Source organism: Vombatus ursinus, unplaced genomic scaffold (assembly GCF_900497805.2).
Source record: "Vombatus ursinus unplaced genomic scaffold, bare-nosed wombat genome assembly UNPS02014841.1, whole genome shotgun sequence".
Classification (NCBI taxonomy): Eukaryota; Metazoa; Chordata; class Mammalia; order Diprotodontia; family Vombatidae; genus Vombatus; species Vombatus ursinus.
The window spans coordinates 8,430,694-8,444,954 of NW_020954619.1; the positions used below are offsets into that span (position 1 = coordinate 8,430,694).

Here is a 14,261-nt window from a genome sequence, read left to right on the forward strand (position 1 = left end):
TACCATGGGGCTGTCTATTGCTTGATTATTCCTCATTCTCAATAAAGTGTTAACATATGGACATAATTTTTGTAAGCTTTATTTGTTCTTTTCCTTTATAATTTTTCTAGTTTTAGAATAACACGTAAAGCTTGGCTATTAATACTAACAAGATTATGCTCTTGCATTTAAAAAAGGAAATAGTACTCTTATTGAATTGCTTATTGCCACAATTGCATGGTATTTAATAGACGTTAACTTGTATTTAATTTAATGGAAGTTGCAAAGATTTCTTTTTTTAAAAAAATTGGTTTTTGTACTTCAGACTTGTCAAAACATTTAGTACAGAATTACAGTGATGTAGAAGAACTAATGGATGCAGGAAATATAAATCGAACCACTGCCGCGACAGGGATGAATGATGTTAGCAGCAGGTCTCATGCCATTTTCACCATCAACTTCACTCAGGTAAAGAGAACTAAGGGCCCTTCAATCAGCAAATGCACTTCCCAAATGCCTGATGTCTAGTTCTTGATGAGCAACATTTGAGAACTAATTATTATTGTTACCCAGATCAAGAGACAGGGAAAGGTGGCTGAATATTGTTTTTTATTTTTTTTTTAAGAATGGAGTGTGTGATAGTTGCAGTTTCTCTGGAGTTACAGTTAGAGTAGTTTGAAGTGTCTTGAGATATACCCTTAAGAACTACTTAGCAGACTTCTGTTCTATACTAGACTTAAAAACTTGTTCATATGCTTAATTAAGCAAAAGTTTTCATTCTTGTAAACTCTGTGGGAGATGAAAGATTGTGAATCAAGTCAGCTGGAAACCAAGGTGAATAATTGTGTCAAGGTCCATTATCACCCCATGGATTTCCCCCAACAAACTCGATTATGATTGTTAGAATTATATGAAAGGAGAAATGAACATTTATAAGTACTAATGCAAAAAATTAATTTTAATCAAAAGTCAAGTGTTGAATATATATGGAAGTTCTTGCAATTAAAATTCAGTTTAATACTTAGACCAGCAAAGCAGACTCATACCTGAAGGAGCTACTGGGATTTCTTAGGAGTGGATAGTTCTTCCATTCATGTAGATCACATCTCAACTCTGCCATAGTAGATGATCTTAATGAGGTGAGATGCTAAATATATTTATCAGCTGGTGGTGATAAGCCTTGGCTGGTCTTTTGATGATAGTTATACAGTTTTTCACCAGGGCCAGCCTCAAACCTCTTCTTAGGTAGATGTGGGTAAGACCTGCCAATTTATACTCCACTGGCATAGCTTTTTATTAGCAAGGACTCATCTATACACTCTGAGGCATTCGGTATAGGACTTTAGTGGAGGATAGAGCAGATATTTTTCAAAAGTCCAAGGTGTTCAGAGAGAAAAACTGGGATCTAACATTTAAGTGTTTAGAGAGGTATCATGGTATAATGGGAAGACTTTTGGACTTGGAGTCAGCAGAGAACTGGATTCAAATCTCACCTCTGACACTTACTAGCTGTTAGCCTCAGTTTTTTCAATCTGGAAATATTGATAATATTTAAAATTTAAAAATTAATAATGCCCATAGTGCCTTATAGGGTTGTTGTAAGGATCAAATGAGATAAAACATGTAAAGTACATGGAAACCTTAAGAACTTTTATAAAGTCAGTTAAGTGGAAATAATCAATGGAGGAATCTGACCTCACCCCCATAGTAAAACACTATTTTAACCAGTGATCTTTATGTTTTAGTTCTAGTTTGGGGGAAGAAAATCCTTAGCTACATGTGGTAAGGCATACTTGTGGGTAGGCTGAGGCTGGGTGGATCACTTGGCTTTGGGAATTTGAGCTAAAGCTGATTAGGTGTCTACACTAAGTCTAGCATCAATTTGTTGAGCCCCTGGTAGCAGAGGACCACCAGGCTGGCTAAGGAGGGTTGATCTAGCCCAGGTAGGAAAAAATGGAGCAGGTCAAAGTTTTTCTGCCCATCAGCAGTGGGGTCTGGCCTTGAGTAACTGCTATACTTTTAGTCTGTTCAAGATAGGAAGACCCAGTCTCAAAAAAAATTTGCTTGAATACTTCAGAACTCAAAGGAAATGAAAAATTCTCTCATGTACAGTTAAATTCAGTGGCATTTTTATCAGATGAGGTCTTAGGTCCTCATTCTTTGATTTGATGTACTGTGAGACATATTTGCGTCTATCTACCCAGTGCCTCGTTGTGGTGCCTTGATTTCTAGTTTCAAATAGTTATAAATTCTTTCCCCTTTATTGATTTTATTTCTCTTATTGAGTAAAGAGAACAATAACCATTCATCCTTTTAAGTATTTTTCTTTTTTAATACTTTACAGAGAGACAGTTTGTTCAGGTACAAGTTGGAATAGATGGTTTTTGAAGGTCAGCTTCAACTTTGAGTTTATCCAATACCGTGATTAGTTTCTTAATGCAGTATTTTAGGAATTAGGAAGAATTATTTTTTACCAGGGACCTTGGAAACAGAATTAATTTCAGAGTTAGAAGTACCAATAACATTTTTGTTTGTTTGTTTATTCTTAAAAGTTAGGTGAAAACTTATACAGAAAGAAAGATTTTAGTAGATCTCTGAAGTATGTAAAATGCTGTTTAGAACCTTATGAAATTGAAGCTGGATAATTAATTTCCTCCTGACTGGTGTACATCTTCACCTGGATGTCCTGCTGGCACCTCATGGGGGGCTTCACAGTGTGGTGGAAAGACCTTTGATTCTATGGTCAGAGAACTTGGGATCAAATCCTGCTTCTTACACCTAACTACCTGTGTGACCTCAGGCACGGCATGTCACTATCTTGAGTCTCACATTTTCTATTATGAAAAAGAATAGGTCAGTTTAGAAGGCATCCTCCAAGAGGCTCTGAGCTCAAGCTCTAACTGAGCAGGTGTATTAAATGGTCCACCTCAACATGAATGTTTAATCTATGGATAACAGGCAAATTAGCTTTGAAAATATTTCAGGTTGTCATATTGTACAAAGTTGTATTTGGGGTTATAAAGAGAAGCTGTTGTTGGACAACTAGTATTATTATTATATTGTTTACATATTTTATCTCCCCTACTACATTGGAAGCTCTTTGACTCGCTGAACAGTTTCTCATTCGTCTCTGAACTCCTTATGTAAGTCTCTGAACCCTGCACTAAGTCCTCAATAAAAATTTTCCAAATGAATGAATGAAACTTTGTCTCTTTGAGTAGCATTTTAAGGACATGGCGTATATTGTAACATGACTTCTGATTTCTTACATAGTCAGTATAAAAGATACTTCTCTGACCACAGAATTATAGCTCTTTTCAAATACTGTTTTGTCTCCTATGAGATTTCAGCAGGATATCCAGGGATGTACACCAGTCAAGAGGAAATACATTCATATAGCTTTAATTTTGTAAGGTTTCTAGATACTATTGTATTTAGTTTAGAAGTCAACCAAAGTTTTCACTCTTATCTGAGTTTTAACTTACCTTTTAAGTCTAAGCAAACAAAAAAAAACCCTGGTGTTTCTAATTCTGAATTCCATTTCTAAGGCAAAAACACACACACACACACACACACACACACACACACATTGCCTTAATTCTTAAATCATGTGTGGAGAAACTAATCATAATATTGGACAGTGTCATAGTTGGAACTGACCTTAAAGGCTATCTATTCCAACCTATACTTGAACAAATAACCTCTGTAAAGTTTTAATAGCAAAAGATGTTTAGTTGGGTGAATGGTTACTTTTGTCTCCCTTCACTAAAGGACATAAAGCCACACCAATTAAGTTGAGGTATTTTGATTGTATTAGATTTAATTTTCAGTTTCATAGCATGAAGGGCAATAAAACAAACCAAAAACCAAACAACAAACAAATCCCCAAACCAAAGCCTGCGAAACCACGGGGAGAAGTGTGAAATAATTAAAATTTGTTTCATGAACATCATCAGAGATCCATGTACCTTTTCATTTTTGTTCATGTATTTTACTTAAGGCAAAATTTGATTCCGAAATGCCGTGTGAAACTGTGAGCAAGATCCACTTGGTTGATCTGGCGGGGAGTGAGAGAGCAGATGCCACGGGCGCTACTGGGGTGCGATTGAAGGAAGGAGGGAACATTAACAAATCCCTCGTTACTCTGGGAAATGTCATTTCTGCCTTAGGTAAGTCGCAGTGTTGCTCTTGGCTTCGTTCTATATCTCTTCCTACGTTGTTACCATGATGCAATTAAGCTTAGTGTTTTTGTTGTAGAGTAATAACTTAAAGCTCTTTTGAACCAGAATTAAAGGGAAAAAAAAAGCCTTCATAAGCCTGTTTTTTTCCCTACAGCTGATTTATCTCAGGATGCTGCAAACCCTCTTGTAAAGAAGAAGCAAGTATTCGTGCCTTACCGGGACTCTGTTTTGACTTGGTTGCTAAAAGATAGCCTTGGAGGAAACTCTAAAACTATCATGATTGCCAGTAAGAGTTTTAATTCTTTCTCCAGCATATGTTGTACCTTGTGAGAAACAGTTATATGTATTTAGGCTTAATGTTCCTTGTTAGGAATTCACACTATTTACACCTTTTTCAATTAATAGTTTTTCTTTCTGCCTTAAAGCATATCAGCTAATGTGGCTCGTGTCCTATGTGCATTAACAACCACAACATTATTAAATCATTGAGCCCGTGCCTATTACTTGATTATAAAAACCAAAGTAATGGTGTGGCAGGCAGATACCTAGGTTTTATTTTTGCTTAAAAGAGGGATGGGGAATTTTTTTTTCTTATTGGGGGTTACCAACCTACATAATAAGAATAAATATGCACTTGTATAATGCTTTATAATCCATAAGGAAAAAAATGAAAGGCCACAGGAATAAAAGTAAATGGATTTTCTGTTATAGATTAAAATATTAAAATTAAAAATAAACATTAATAAATAGAACTTGATTCAATTAAGATTATGTCCAATTCCTCCACTCTTCAGTACGTATCCAGGCAATCACCTCTGCTTTGGCTACACTTCTCTTCCTTTTCAATCTCGAATCCTTTGGTGAACTAGTTCAGCTCCATATTATCTTTCATTCTTTCTCTTTTTTCTTTCTCAAATTTTATTCAACATGAAACAGATCTCTACAATTTTCCCTGGGAAAGTTGACTATATCCATGTTGAAATACACCTCTGAACTGGAATTCTGTTGCTGACCTCTAGCTTCCAGGGGAGCAGCTTTGCCTCAGATAAGCCAGACAGTCTGTTCAGTCTGCAGGCTGTTGGGCCTCGGCTTGCTTGCCTGAGGAAAATGTAGTAATACAACCCCAGTGAGCAGGTGAAGCTCATGTCCTTATTGGCAAGAATAACAGTAGAAATGTCTCCATGCTTAACATAGCCATGACACTTCAAAGGCAGTGTGGTCGTCAGGACACAGAGTTTGAGCACCTTTTTGTCTGCCAGCTCAGGGTGCCTTGGCATGTGGACGTATTTCTTAGCTATCATTACTCTCTACTCAGAAAAGTTGGTGGGTGGCAATTCAGTTCTTCGACATCAACCTTCTGCCAGAGGCTGCTGTCCTGCCATGATTCCATATACCCTTGAGTCCTTTGCTTCCTTGTTCTATTGCTGATCATGTCTTGCCATTCCCCAACTTTGGATTACTCCCGCCATTTCCTGTTTACCAAATACAACTGGAGCACATCACAAGACTTTATTGCCTTTTGAGTCTCCTATAAATGTATATTACCTCATCTTAACTGGACCCTGTAACTGGAAGGCATTTGTCTACTCCTCCCTAACTGACTTTTCTTTTCTGACTTACCACAGTGGCTAACACAAAACCTTTGCTTCTTTCAGATCTCCCATAACATCTCCCCCTTACCTTCTCAGTTGTGGATCTTGCCTCATACTTCCTTGAGAAAATTGAGCGCAGTTGAGATGAACCCCATCTTTTCCCTTTCTCCTTATCTGATTTTATTCCCCATATCTTCTCCTTTATTACAGTCTTTGATGATATGTTCCTTCCTCTTTCCAAAGCCAACGCCACTCCATATAATCTTGTCCCCATATCCTTCAATCTTCTCTAGATGATTGCCCTCAAATTTCTTCCTATTTGCTTCTTCCCTGAAGCCTTTGACATGCTGAAACCTCTCTTTCCATCCTTACAAAAGCCTTATCAGCTCCTTCTGTCCCTACTAGCTATCCTGCTGTGCCTTTCCTCCTGTTCTTAGTTAAAATCTTTGAAAAAGCCATCTGGATTCAGGCAATCCATTTTGTCTCCTCAATATCTTCTAGGCCCTCTGAAATCTGGCTTCCAGCCTCAAAAATGTTCTCACAAACGTTACCAATAATTTTCCTAAAAAACAAATTTAATGGCTTTTTTTCTTTTTTTCATTTCTCATCTTTCTTGACCTTTCTTCATCCTTTGACACTGTGGATCACTTCTCCTGAATATTCTCTTCTCTGGGTTTTCATGACTGACCTCTCCTGGTTCCTCCAGTACTTCTCACTGTTCCATCTCAGTCTCTGTAGTATCTTCATTGATGTCATCTCTGTTAACCATGCGTAACCCCTATGTCTATGTCTTGGGACCTCTGCTCTTTTTTTTCTATTGTGTTTCACTGAGTGATCTCAGTGCCATTGAATTCAATGATTATCTCACATTTGTGTAAGGATTTAGTTCATGAACATTTTCCTTACTATCACAACTGTATGAGGTGGGTGGCACAAATATTAATATTCCTCTTTTACATATGAAGTTTAGCAGATTTGTTCTTGGTCAAATGGCTGCTAAGGGGGAGAACATTTTCTGTAATCCCAGTAATCTGACTCCCTAGTGCAGTGCTCTTCTCATTACACCGTGGTGACTATAGTTGTGAAAACGCTATAAAGTGCTGAGTAAAAAAATCTAATTAATTAATTTGCTAATTTTAAAAAAGATTTCAAAGACAATTTCAAAGATAAAGAAATTGTTTAAAATTGCTAGGATTGTTTTTAAAAAGTGTATTTTTTTTCTGCTTAAAATTTGGAGGTACAGGTCCTAGAATCATCAAATTCTAGAGCTTAGCAATTGTTTTTTTCCTTCATTTTGTAGATGAGGAAACAGTACCAGAGAAGTTGAGAGATTTGCTTAAGCTCCCATCTAGTTGATGGCAGACTTAACCATCAACTAAGCTGGGTTTTCTGAGTCAGTCCAGTACCCTTTCCTTAGCACCATATCACCATTCTTGAAATCTTTTTCTAGTTTTAAAACAGATAACACCCCACATTTATGTCCTAGAAAGTGAGGGATATTATTCAGTTAAGTATTTGAAAGAGGAAAAATGTGTTGTTACCATCCATTTTTGTAGCCTCTTGTATATACAGTATCACTAAAGGCCTCTTGATATTTGTCATAGAATGCCTGGAGGAAGGAAAGGGAAAGACTAAGTCTAATGTCTGATTTGTGAGTTCTTCTCCACTGGTGGGGGAAAGGATAATGCTAAATTGTCTAGCCTATACACAGAACATGGCAAATGTTTTGTGACTATTTTAAGTATGAGGGAAACTTTGCTGCATTTGAACATTTTCTAATTTTCATCTTGATTGATGAAAGGGAACATGTTTTCTCATTTTTCTTGATAATATCTTGAATAAATCAGTAAATATTTAGTGAAGTATCATTCTGTTTTCCTCATGTGTTAGATTGTCATAAAAAACTTCCTGTGCCATACGTTTTCCCCCACAATGTTACAAGCTGCTTCTAAATTCTCCAAGTTAGTTTCATGTTAGTCTGAGTATCCCAGATAGTCCCTTCCTTAGGTTTTTCTTTGGTATCCCATCTTAGCTCCACTGAGCTTGAGAATAGGAATTCCTGAGTCTAAGGTCAGTGAAGCTCTTCTTATTTATGTCCCTTTTTGTGCTTGTTGGGAAACATTACTGCTTCACTTTTATTATTTATATACCCATTGATTAGATGATGGTGGATGTATCTTCAGCCTCAGAATACTATGATATGGCAAAATGTTTTATGAGAATCTGTTTTTTAAAAAGTGTTTCATTTTAATGTGCAAAAGACTCTAAAAACTTTTTCCTCTTATGGCTAAGGAATAAAATATGATTAAAACTTTAATTTTCCTAAATTATGATTATCTTTAGCTTTAGTGAATCTTCTTTTTTTAAATGAACAAACAACTTCACCCCATTTTTATAATCATCATTTGTATACCTGCTCTGAGGAAAGTCTATAAACTTATATTGAAGAGATATTTTCCCAAAGGAACCAAATTAATTATCCATTAGCATTAATATAAATTTTTCTAAAATTTTGTTTGTTAGTAATTGTTTTATTCAGCATGGATCAGTTCTTATTCATCTCCATCTACACTGGTAAGAACTCATAATTTTCTTCCATATACTATCAAAAAAATTTTGAAATATAATTTCATTTAAAAAGAATAGCAACAACAAAAAACAATTAGCAAAGAAAATGGAAAAAGAGGCAATAACGTGATTGGAATGGTAGAGAAAGACGTGGTTCCTAGTTGGTATGATGATTTCTGTTTTTCATCACTAAGGATAGCAGTCAGCAGCTAGCTTTGAGTTTTGAAGTTAGATATTCATGTACACAGTCATCTTCAGAATAGATTTTAGCAAATATTAAAGGAAAAACTTTCTGAAGTTGTTTCAAGGTCTGGTGTAAAGAACTCTGAATTGTGAATTAGAGGACTCAGCTTTTAGTCTTGATACCAGCTCTGACACTAACTAGCTATTTAGCTTTGGGCAAATTGTTTAGCTTTTCTGGGCCTCAGTTTCTTCATCTATAACATGACAAGATGATCTCCAGGTTCCTGTCTAGCTATAAAATTCTATAATTTAAAGTGGGTTGCCCTTGCTGTAATTTGCTTGTTCATCTGTCAGAGATCGGTGAAGCTAGTTAGTTTAATGGGGACATTGAAAAGTTACCTGCTTTCTAACAAACCTATATTTAAACTGTCATAGATGAAGAAGCAATTTTATAAGGTCAATGGAACAGGAGATACCCAGCCTTCCTTAGCACCTGTTTCTACTATTTAAAATCCTTCATTGCCAGAAAAATCTTCTTTATCAAACCTAATTATCTTATGTGGCAGTCTGAGCCCATTTCTTTTGTTTTGTCTTTGGTGGCTTTTCTAGGTTTTCCTTCTGGAACCTTGGCAATCCTTCTTTTTTGAACAGAATCTTTTTACTTTAGAATGTTTACAATGCTGTAAGCAGTTACAATGCTGTAAGCAGTAAGATAGACTCTTTACTCATGAGTTAACGTTAATTAGAATGTTTTTATTTTATACACTGAAATGAAACTTTGGTACAAATGTTATTTCAACAAAACTTACATAGGCTCACATTACAACCCAAACTGCAGCTAGACTGGCGTAACTAGGACTTTATTCCCTTGGCACTGAGATTTAGATGATGCCAACAGAACTTATGCTCTTTCAAGAAGTAGTAACAAATGGGCTTACCATACCTATTTAGCACGACTAATTAGTTAGAATGGAAAGCTACCAGAGGGCATGCTTCCTGCATCCTGCCATGCCTGGTGGATTTCTTCCTGGCCCACTCATTCTGTTCTTTCCCTATAGCAGTAGCCTCACTAGCAATAGCTTTGTGTTGTTCCCATGGGGCCTAGTGGATTGCAGTCTTTGTCTCCTTCCCAAGATCCTGGACTCTTTCCCCCCATAGGAACTTATATCTTGAGGCCTAAAATATCTTTGGGGTATCTTTCCTTTGCCTCTCCTAGATAATTAGCAATCTTAGGAATCAAGAAGTACAATTATATCTGTGTCGATATATGTGTATGTATACATATACTTTGTGATCCCAAATAGGGTTTTCTTGGCAAAGATACTGGAGTGGTTTGCCATTTCCTTCTCCAGCTAATTTTACAGATGAGGAAACTAAGGCAAACAGAGTTAAGTGACGTGCCTAGGGTCACATAGCCAATAAGTTTCTGAGGCCAGATTTGAATTCAAGAAGATCTCTCACACACACACACACACACACACACACACACACACACACACGTTTGTGTGTGTATGTACATGTATGCACATTCATGTATATACATGTATGTGCACACAGATACACACCAATTTATGTGCATGTATACTGATTTATAGATACATGTACCACTTTATATACATTTATATATACACGTACACTTACACATATATATATAGTTGTATAATTTGCTTCTTGATTGCTAGGATCGCTAGTTATGACTGATTACTGTTCCTAGAAACATTCTTACTAGAACTATTGAAAACAATATTGTTTTCAGAAAATGCCAGTTTAGTTCACTGTTTTTTGGTTAAATTATTCTACTTTTGATATTGTCATATAATACTAGGGGTAGTAGTGAAGTAGTTGTAAGAAGCATGGTGTACTACTATGAAGAACACTGTATTTAGATTCATAAGACCTGCATTCAAATCCTGATTCTGCTGTTTATTTCCTGGATCATTAAGTCACTTAAACCATTCCAGGCTTTAATTTTCTCATCTGTAAAATGAAGGAATTTGCTAGATGATATCTAAGAGCCATTTCAGCTCTTAACTCGATAGACATATAAATTGAGAAAAACAGTTTCATGGAGACTAGGTTCAGTGTAACTAACACTTGAGAATTGAGAGATAGGTCAGTTGTAATTTCAGTCTGAAAGAAGTATGCCCAGTGTTTTGGAAGTTTTTTTTTTTATATTGAAATATATTCCTTCTTTTACTTTAAAAGAGTAGGAATGTTCTCTTTCTATGGTACCAAATCAGAGGCCTCTGGATCTTATCTATTACCTCTATGTACTTCATGTATTTTAAAAGAATTTCTCTTGAATATGTTCCCATCTACATATGGTAGACTCTTATAAAATACCCTACATTTAGGGCCAGCCATTGGAAATTCTCAAATTTGGCTATCCATTTTCTACTTTACTTTTCCTTTTATAGTGTTTTGCTAAAGTGAAGGGAATTTGCTAATGAAACTCCTTGAACTTTCTTGTTCCTACATTTTTTGTTTTTTTATTTTGCAAAGTTTTGCAAAAGCTTCTAAAGCTGTGTGTTCTTTGGAGCAATTCTCAGATGTTTTAGGACAGAGTCACACCAAATCTCCTCTTTGGTGTTTTGTAAATGATTGTGACAACTATATGAATGGAAAAAAAACCAAAAAGTATATTTCCTTTTTTGTTTGATGGAAAAACAGAGCAAGAAGACCCTGCCCCATCCGGATACACAGGATCCATGTTCCTTTATTGAGAAACTGACCATAACCAGGTCTCATTCTTTTAACTTCATGTTTTCCCCTTGGGTCATATTCCACATTGGAGTTTATTATTGAAGAATATAATGATAATGCTTTTCTATTCATTTAAGAGAAATGACTCACTAGGTCCTTTTTCTATGAGTATTAATTTCAGATAAAAAATATCTTGATCATTGAGTGTTTAATTGTAGAATTGAGTCAAGCTAACTGGAATTTAATTTGCTAGTGAACACTCTCATAAATCTTAGATAATTTTTAATATTCATTACTAGAGCAGTGAATATTTAAGTCTACCCAACAACCTGAGGTTAATCTGACTTTTAGATTATGAACCAAGTTTGTATTAAATGAAACTCAGTGCTGGATAAATAATTTTTGAATTCATTCTTCACAGCTATTTCACCTGCCGATGTCAATTATGGAGAAACCCTAAGTACTCTTCGATATGCAAATAGAGCCAAAAACATCATCAACAAGCCTACCATTAATGAGGATCCTAACGTCAAACTCATTCGTGAGCTTCGAGCCGAAATAGCCAGACTAAAAACTCTGCTTGCTCAAGGGAATCAGGTTAGGTTTCTCTGAGATTTTATGAATAATTTTCTTTGACTAATAGCATCTATTTTCGGATCTTAATGAGATAATTATTTCACTCATTATATTGATTTGAGTAAATAAGTGCTAACTGAAGCTATGAATGAATAAACTGATTCTCCCCTCCCCTTCCTTACCTTAAGTTCCAATTGGCTTTTGCAGAAAAAATTTATCAGCTAAAGTTGATATGATTGATAATCTAATAGACATAAATTTTGAATCAATTTTCATTGGGCCGTTCAACAAAATACACCAGACTCTTGATTTATGGTTAAGTATCTTTGTGTTTAGTTTGATACTTCATTATTTTCAAATTATAAAACAGTTTTAAGATAATGAAAAGTTTGTAAAATGTCATTATGATGCAGAAATTCATAAAATTTAATAGTATTTGTTCTATTTTAAATGTTGCCATAATATGACTTCCTGTAGCATCACAATAATCTGTTATTGAATGCATACGTTTTAAGTGAAACTGTCTTATTTCCAGGGCCTCTTGATGCTCAGGTAACTCAGCACTTTGGATGAGCTCCATCACAAATTTGCCTTATTCAGAATTTGACTCCACATAGCTTCTGCCAGCGGTCTGTAGCATGAGAGTGTAAATCTGTTGTTCTAGGAATAAAAACTCTGCTTAGTTACAGTATAAAGCTGCTTTTGCAGGAAATCTAAAATAAAATTTTTTGAAAGTTGACTTTAGAACAGTCAGAAATAAAACTCTTCTGCTCCACATTCTTAGGCAGCAAAATATACTATGCATCCTCCCCCACCTCAAACATGATTATTAATATATCTTATATAATTATCTCTAAACTTAAAAATAGTTTACTGATCATGCTGTCTTATAAAGTTATGGTCAAGTTACTTGTGATTTCTGATAATCTTGGAAGTAGTCAGTTAGCTCATAGTAACTTTGCACTAAGGCCACATGGGAAGCAGGATAAAAGCTTGAACTGAGTTTTGAAGTTTCCTGAGCCGTGCAGTGTGTTCACATTTCTTCCCTTCAGGATGCCCAACAACCGTTGGATAAGAATGATTCATTGTGGTGAATATTTGTTCTATGTTCCAAACATATTTTCTCTTTTGGAAGCTTCCATTTGTGGAATGGAACACATTAGAATGGGGGATAAATTTCTCATGCAGGGTTTGGGATTGGACTCATTCTCTTACTGTCCATGAACTTGAACTTGTACGGTCATTTAGATGGGAGATCCATGACAAACTTGCCTTATGCTGTGTTTTCTAAGCCAAACTATACTGTGGACCAGTACAATATTTAAATTCTCTCCCATGACCTGTTCTTCTTTTGCATTTAATTCAAGGGGTAGAAACTGGGAGCAGACAGGAGCCAAGGTAGATGGAATAGGAGTCAGTGTTAAAAGTATGTATTTTAAGAAATAAGGTCTTTTGCAGTAAAAGTTTGTAAAGCATGCAAAATCTCCCTTGGTTCATAGATAAGTACTAATTTTCAGTACACAGTGAAAAACTGGGGATACATAAGCTTTTCAAAATGATGATTTGATAAGAACAAAATTTTGTACTTGTACCAAAAATGCTGATGAAATTCTCAAGCAACCTTGTACACTAAACTTTGTTAGATTGCTGAATTGCTAATTAATTTATGGAATTATGAAATAGGGCAGGCACACCCTTTCCCGATGTTGTCGAGAAAGAGCATGATGGTTTCAGTCATATTTTAATAACACACAGAGGGTGCAGGGATAAATGGCACAGAAAATACAGAGACAAATGGTATGGTATGGAGTGGTGGTGGTTACAGAGGCAAATAGTGCGGGGATGGGGATGGAGTGGTGCAAGAAGACAGGCAGTGTGGGGAAGATGAGAAGAAAGGCACAGAGAGTAGCCCATGTAATCAAAGATTAGAATTGGGTGCACTTGGAAGTATAGACTCTTAGGAGTGTTTGGGTGGTAGGAGTTTGGGGATCTCATTTTTATAGGGTATTGGTGAGGGACAGACTATGCCACCTTGGGGAGGTTAGTTCATTAACATATCTAAGTCATCTCAAAGTTGTTTGTAAAACTTTAAAGTTAACATATCCGCATCATCTTGAAGTTGTCAGCACCATTTGGTGATTTGTTGGTGTTACTGTGGTTGTATGGAACTTATCTGAGATTTACATATCATAGGACCAAAAGCTCCTGACAGCAAGGTATAGATGGCTTCCCCTGATTTAGCACATATTCTCAGGATGTGCTTTTTGGTTATTATATGATAGCTTGCAAATTATGCTCTTTTGATCTTTGGAATAATCTGTATATGACTTCACCTTTGCAATCTTACTTTTTGCTATTACTGCTTTATACTGGCTACTTATAAACTTAGTTACTATGCTGACTAGGTATGGTTGTCAGAGGGACAAGAAGAAGATAGAATTTTAACACAATTATGAGCATATGAAACATAATCTTAAAG

General features: G+C 35.7%; 1 protein-coding gene across 3 annotated transcripts in view; it reads left to right on the forward strand.

Annotated features, from left to right (window-relative positions):
- KIF16B (kinesin family member 16B) overlaps positions 1-14,261 on the forward strand; it is a 370,094-nt gene that overhangs the window by 64,368 nt on the left and 291,465 nt on the right. For all 3 annotated transcript variants that reach the window (XM_027840333.1, XM_027840334.1, XM_027840332.1), the window contains exons 7-10: positions 305-447; positions 3,980-4,148; positions 4,315-4,446; positions 11,628-11,803. In XM_027840333.1, the coding sequence (XP_027696134.1) occupies positions 305-447; positions 3,980-4,148; positions 4,315-4,446; positions 11,628-11,803 (620 nt within the window). The remainder of the gene's footprint in view (positions 1-304; positions 448-3,979; positions 4,149-4,314; positions 4,447-11,627; positions 11,804-14,261) is intronic.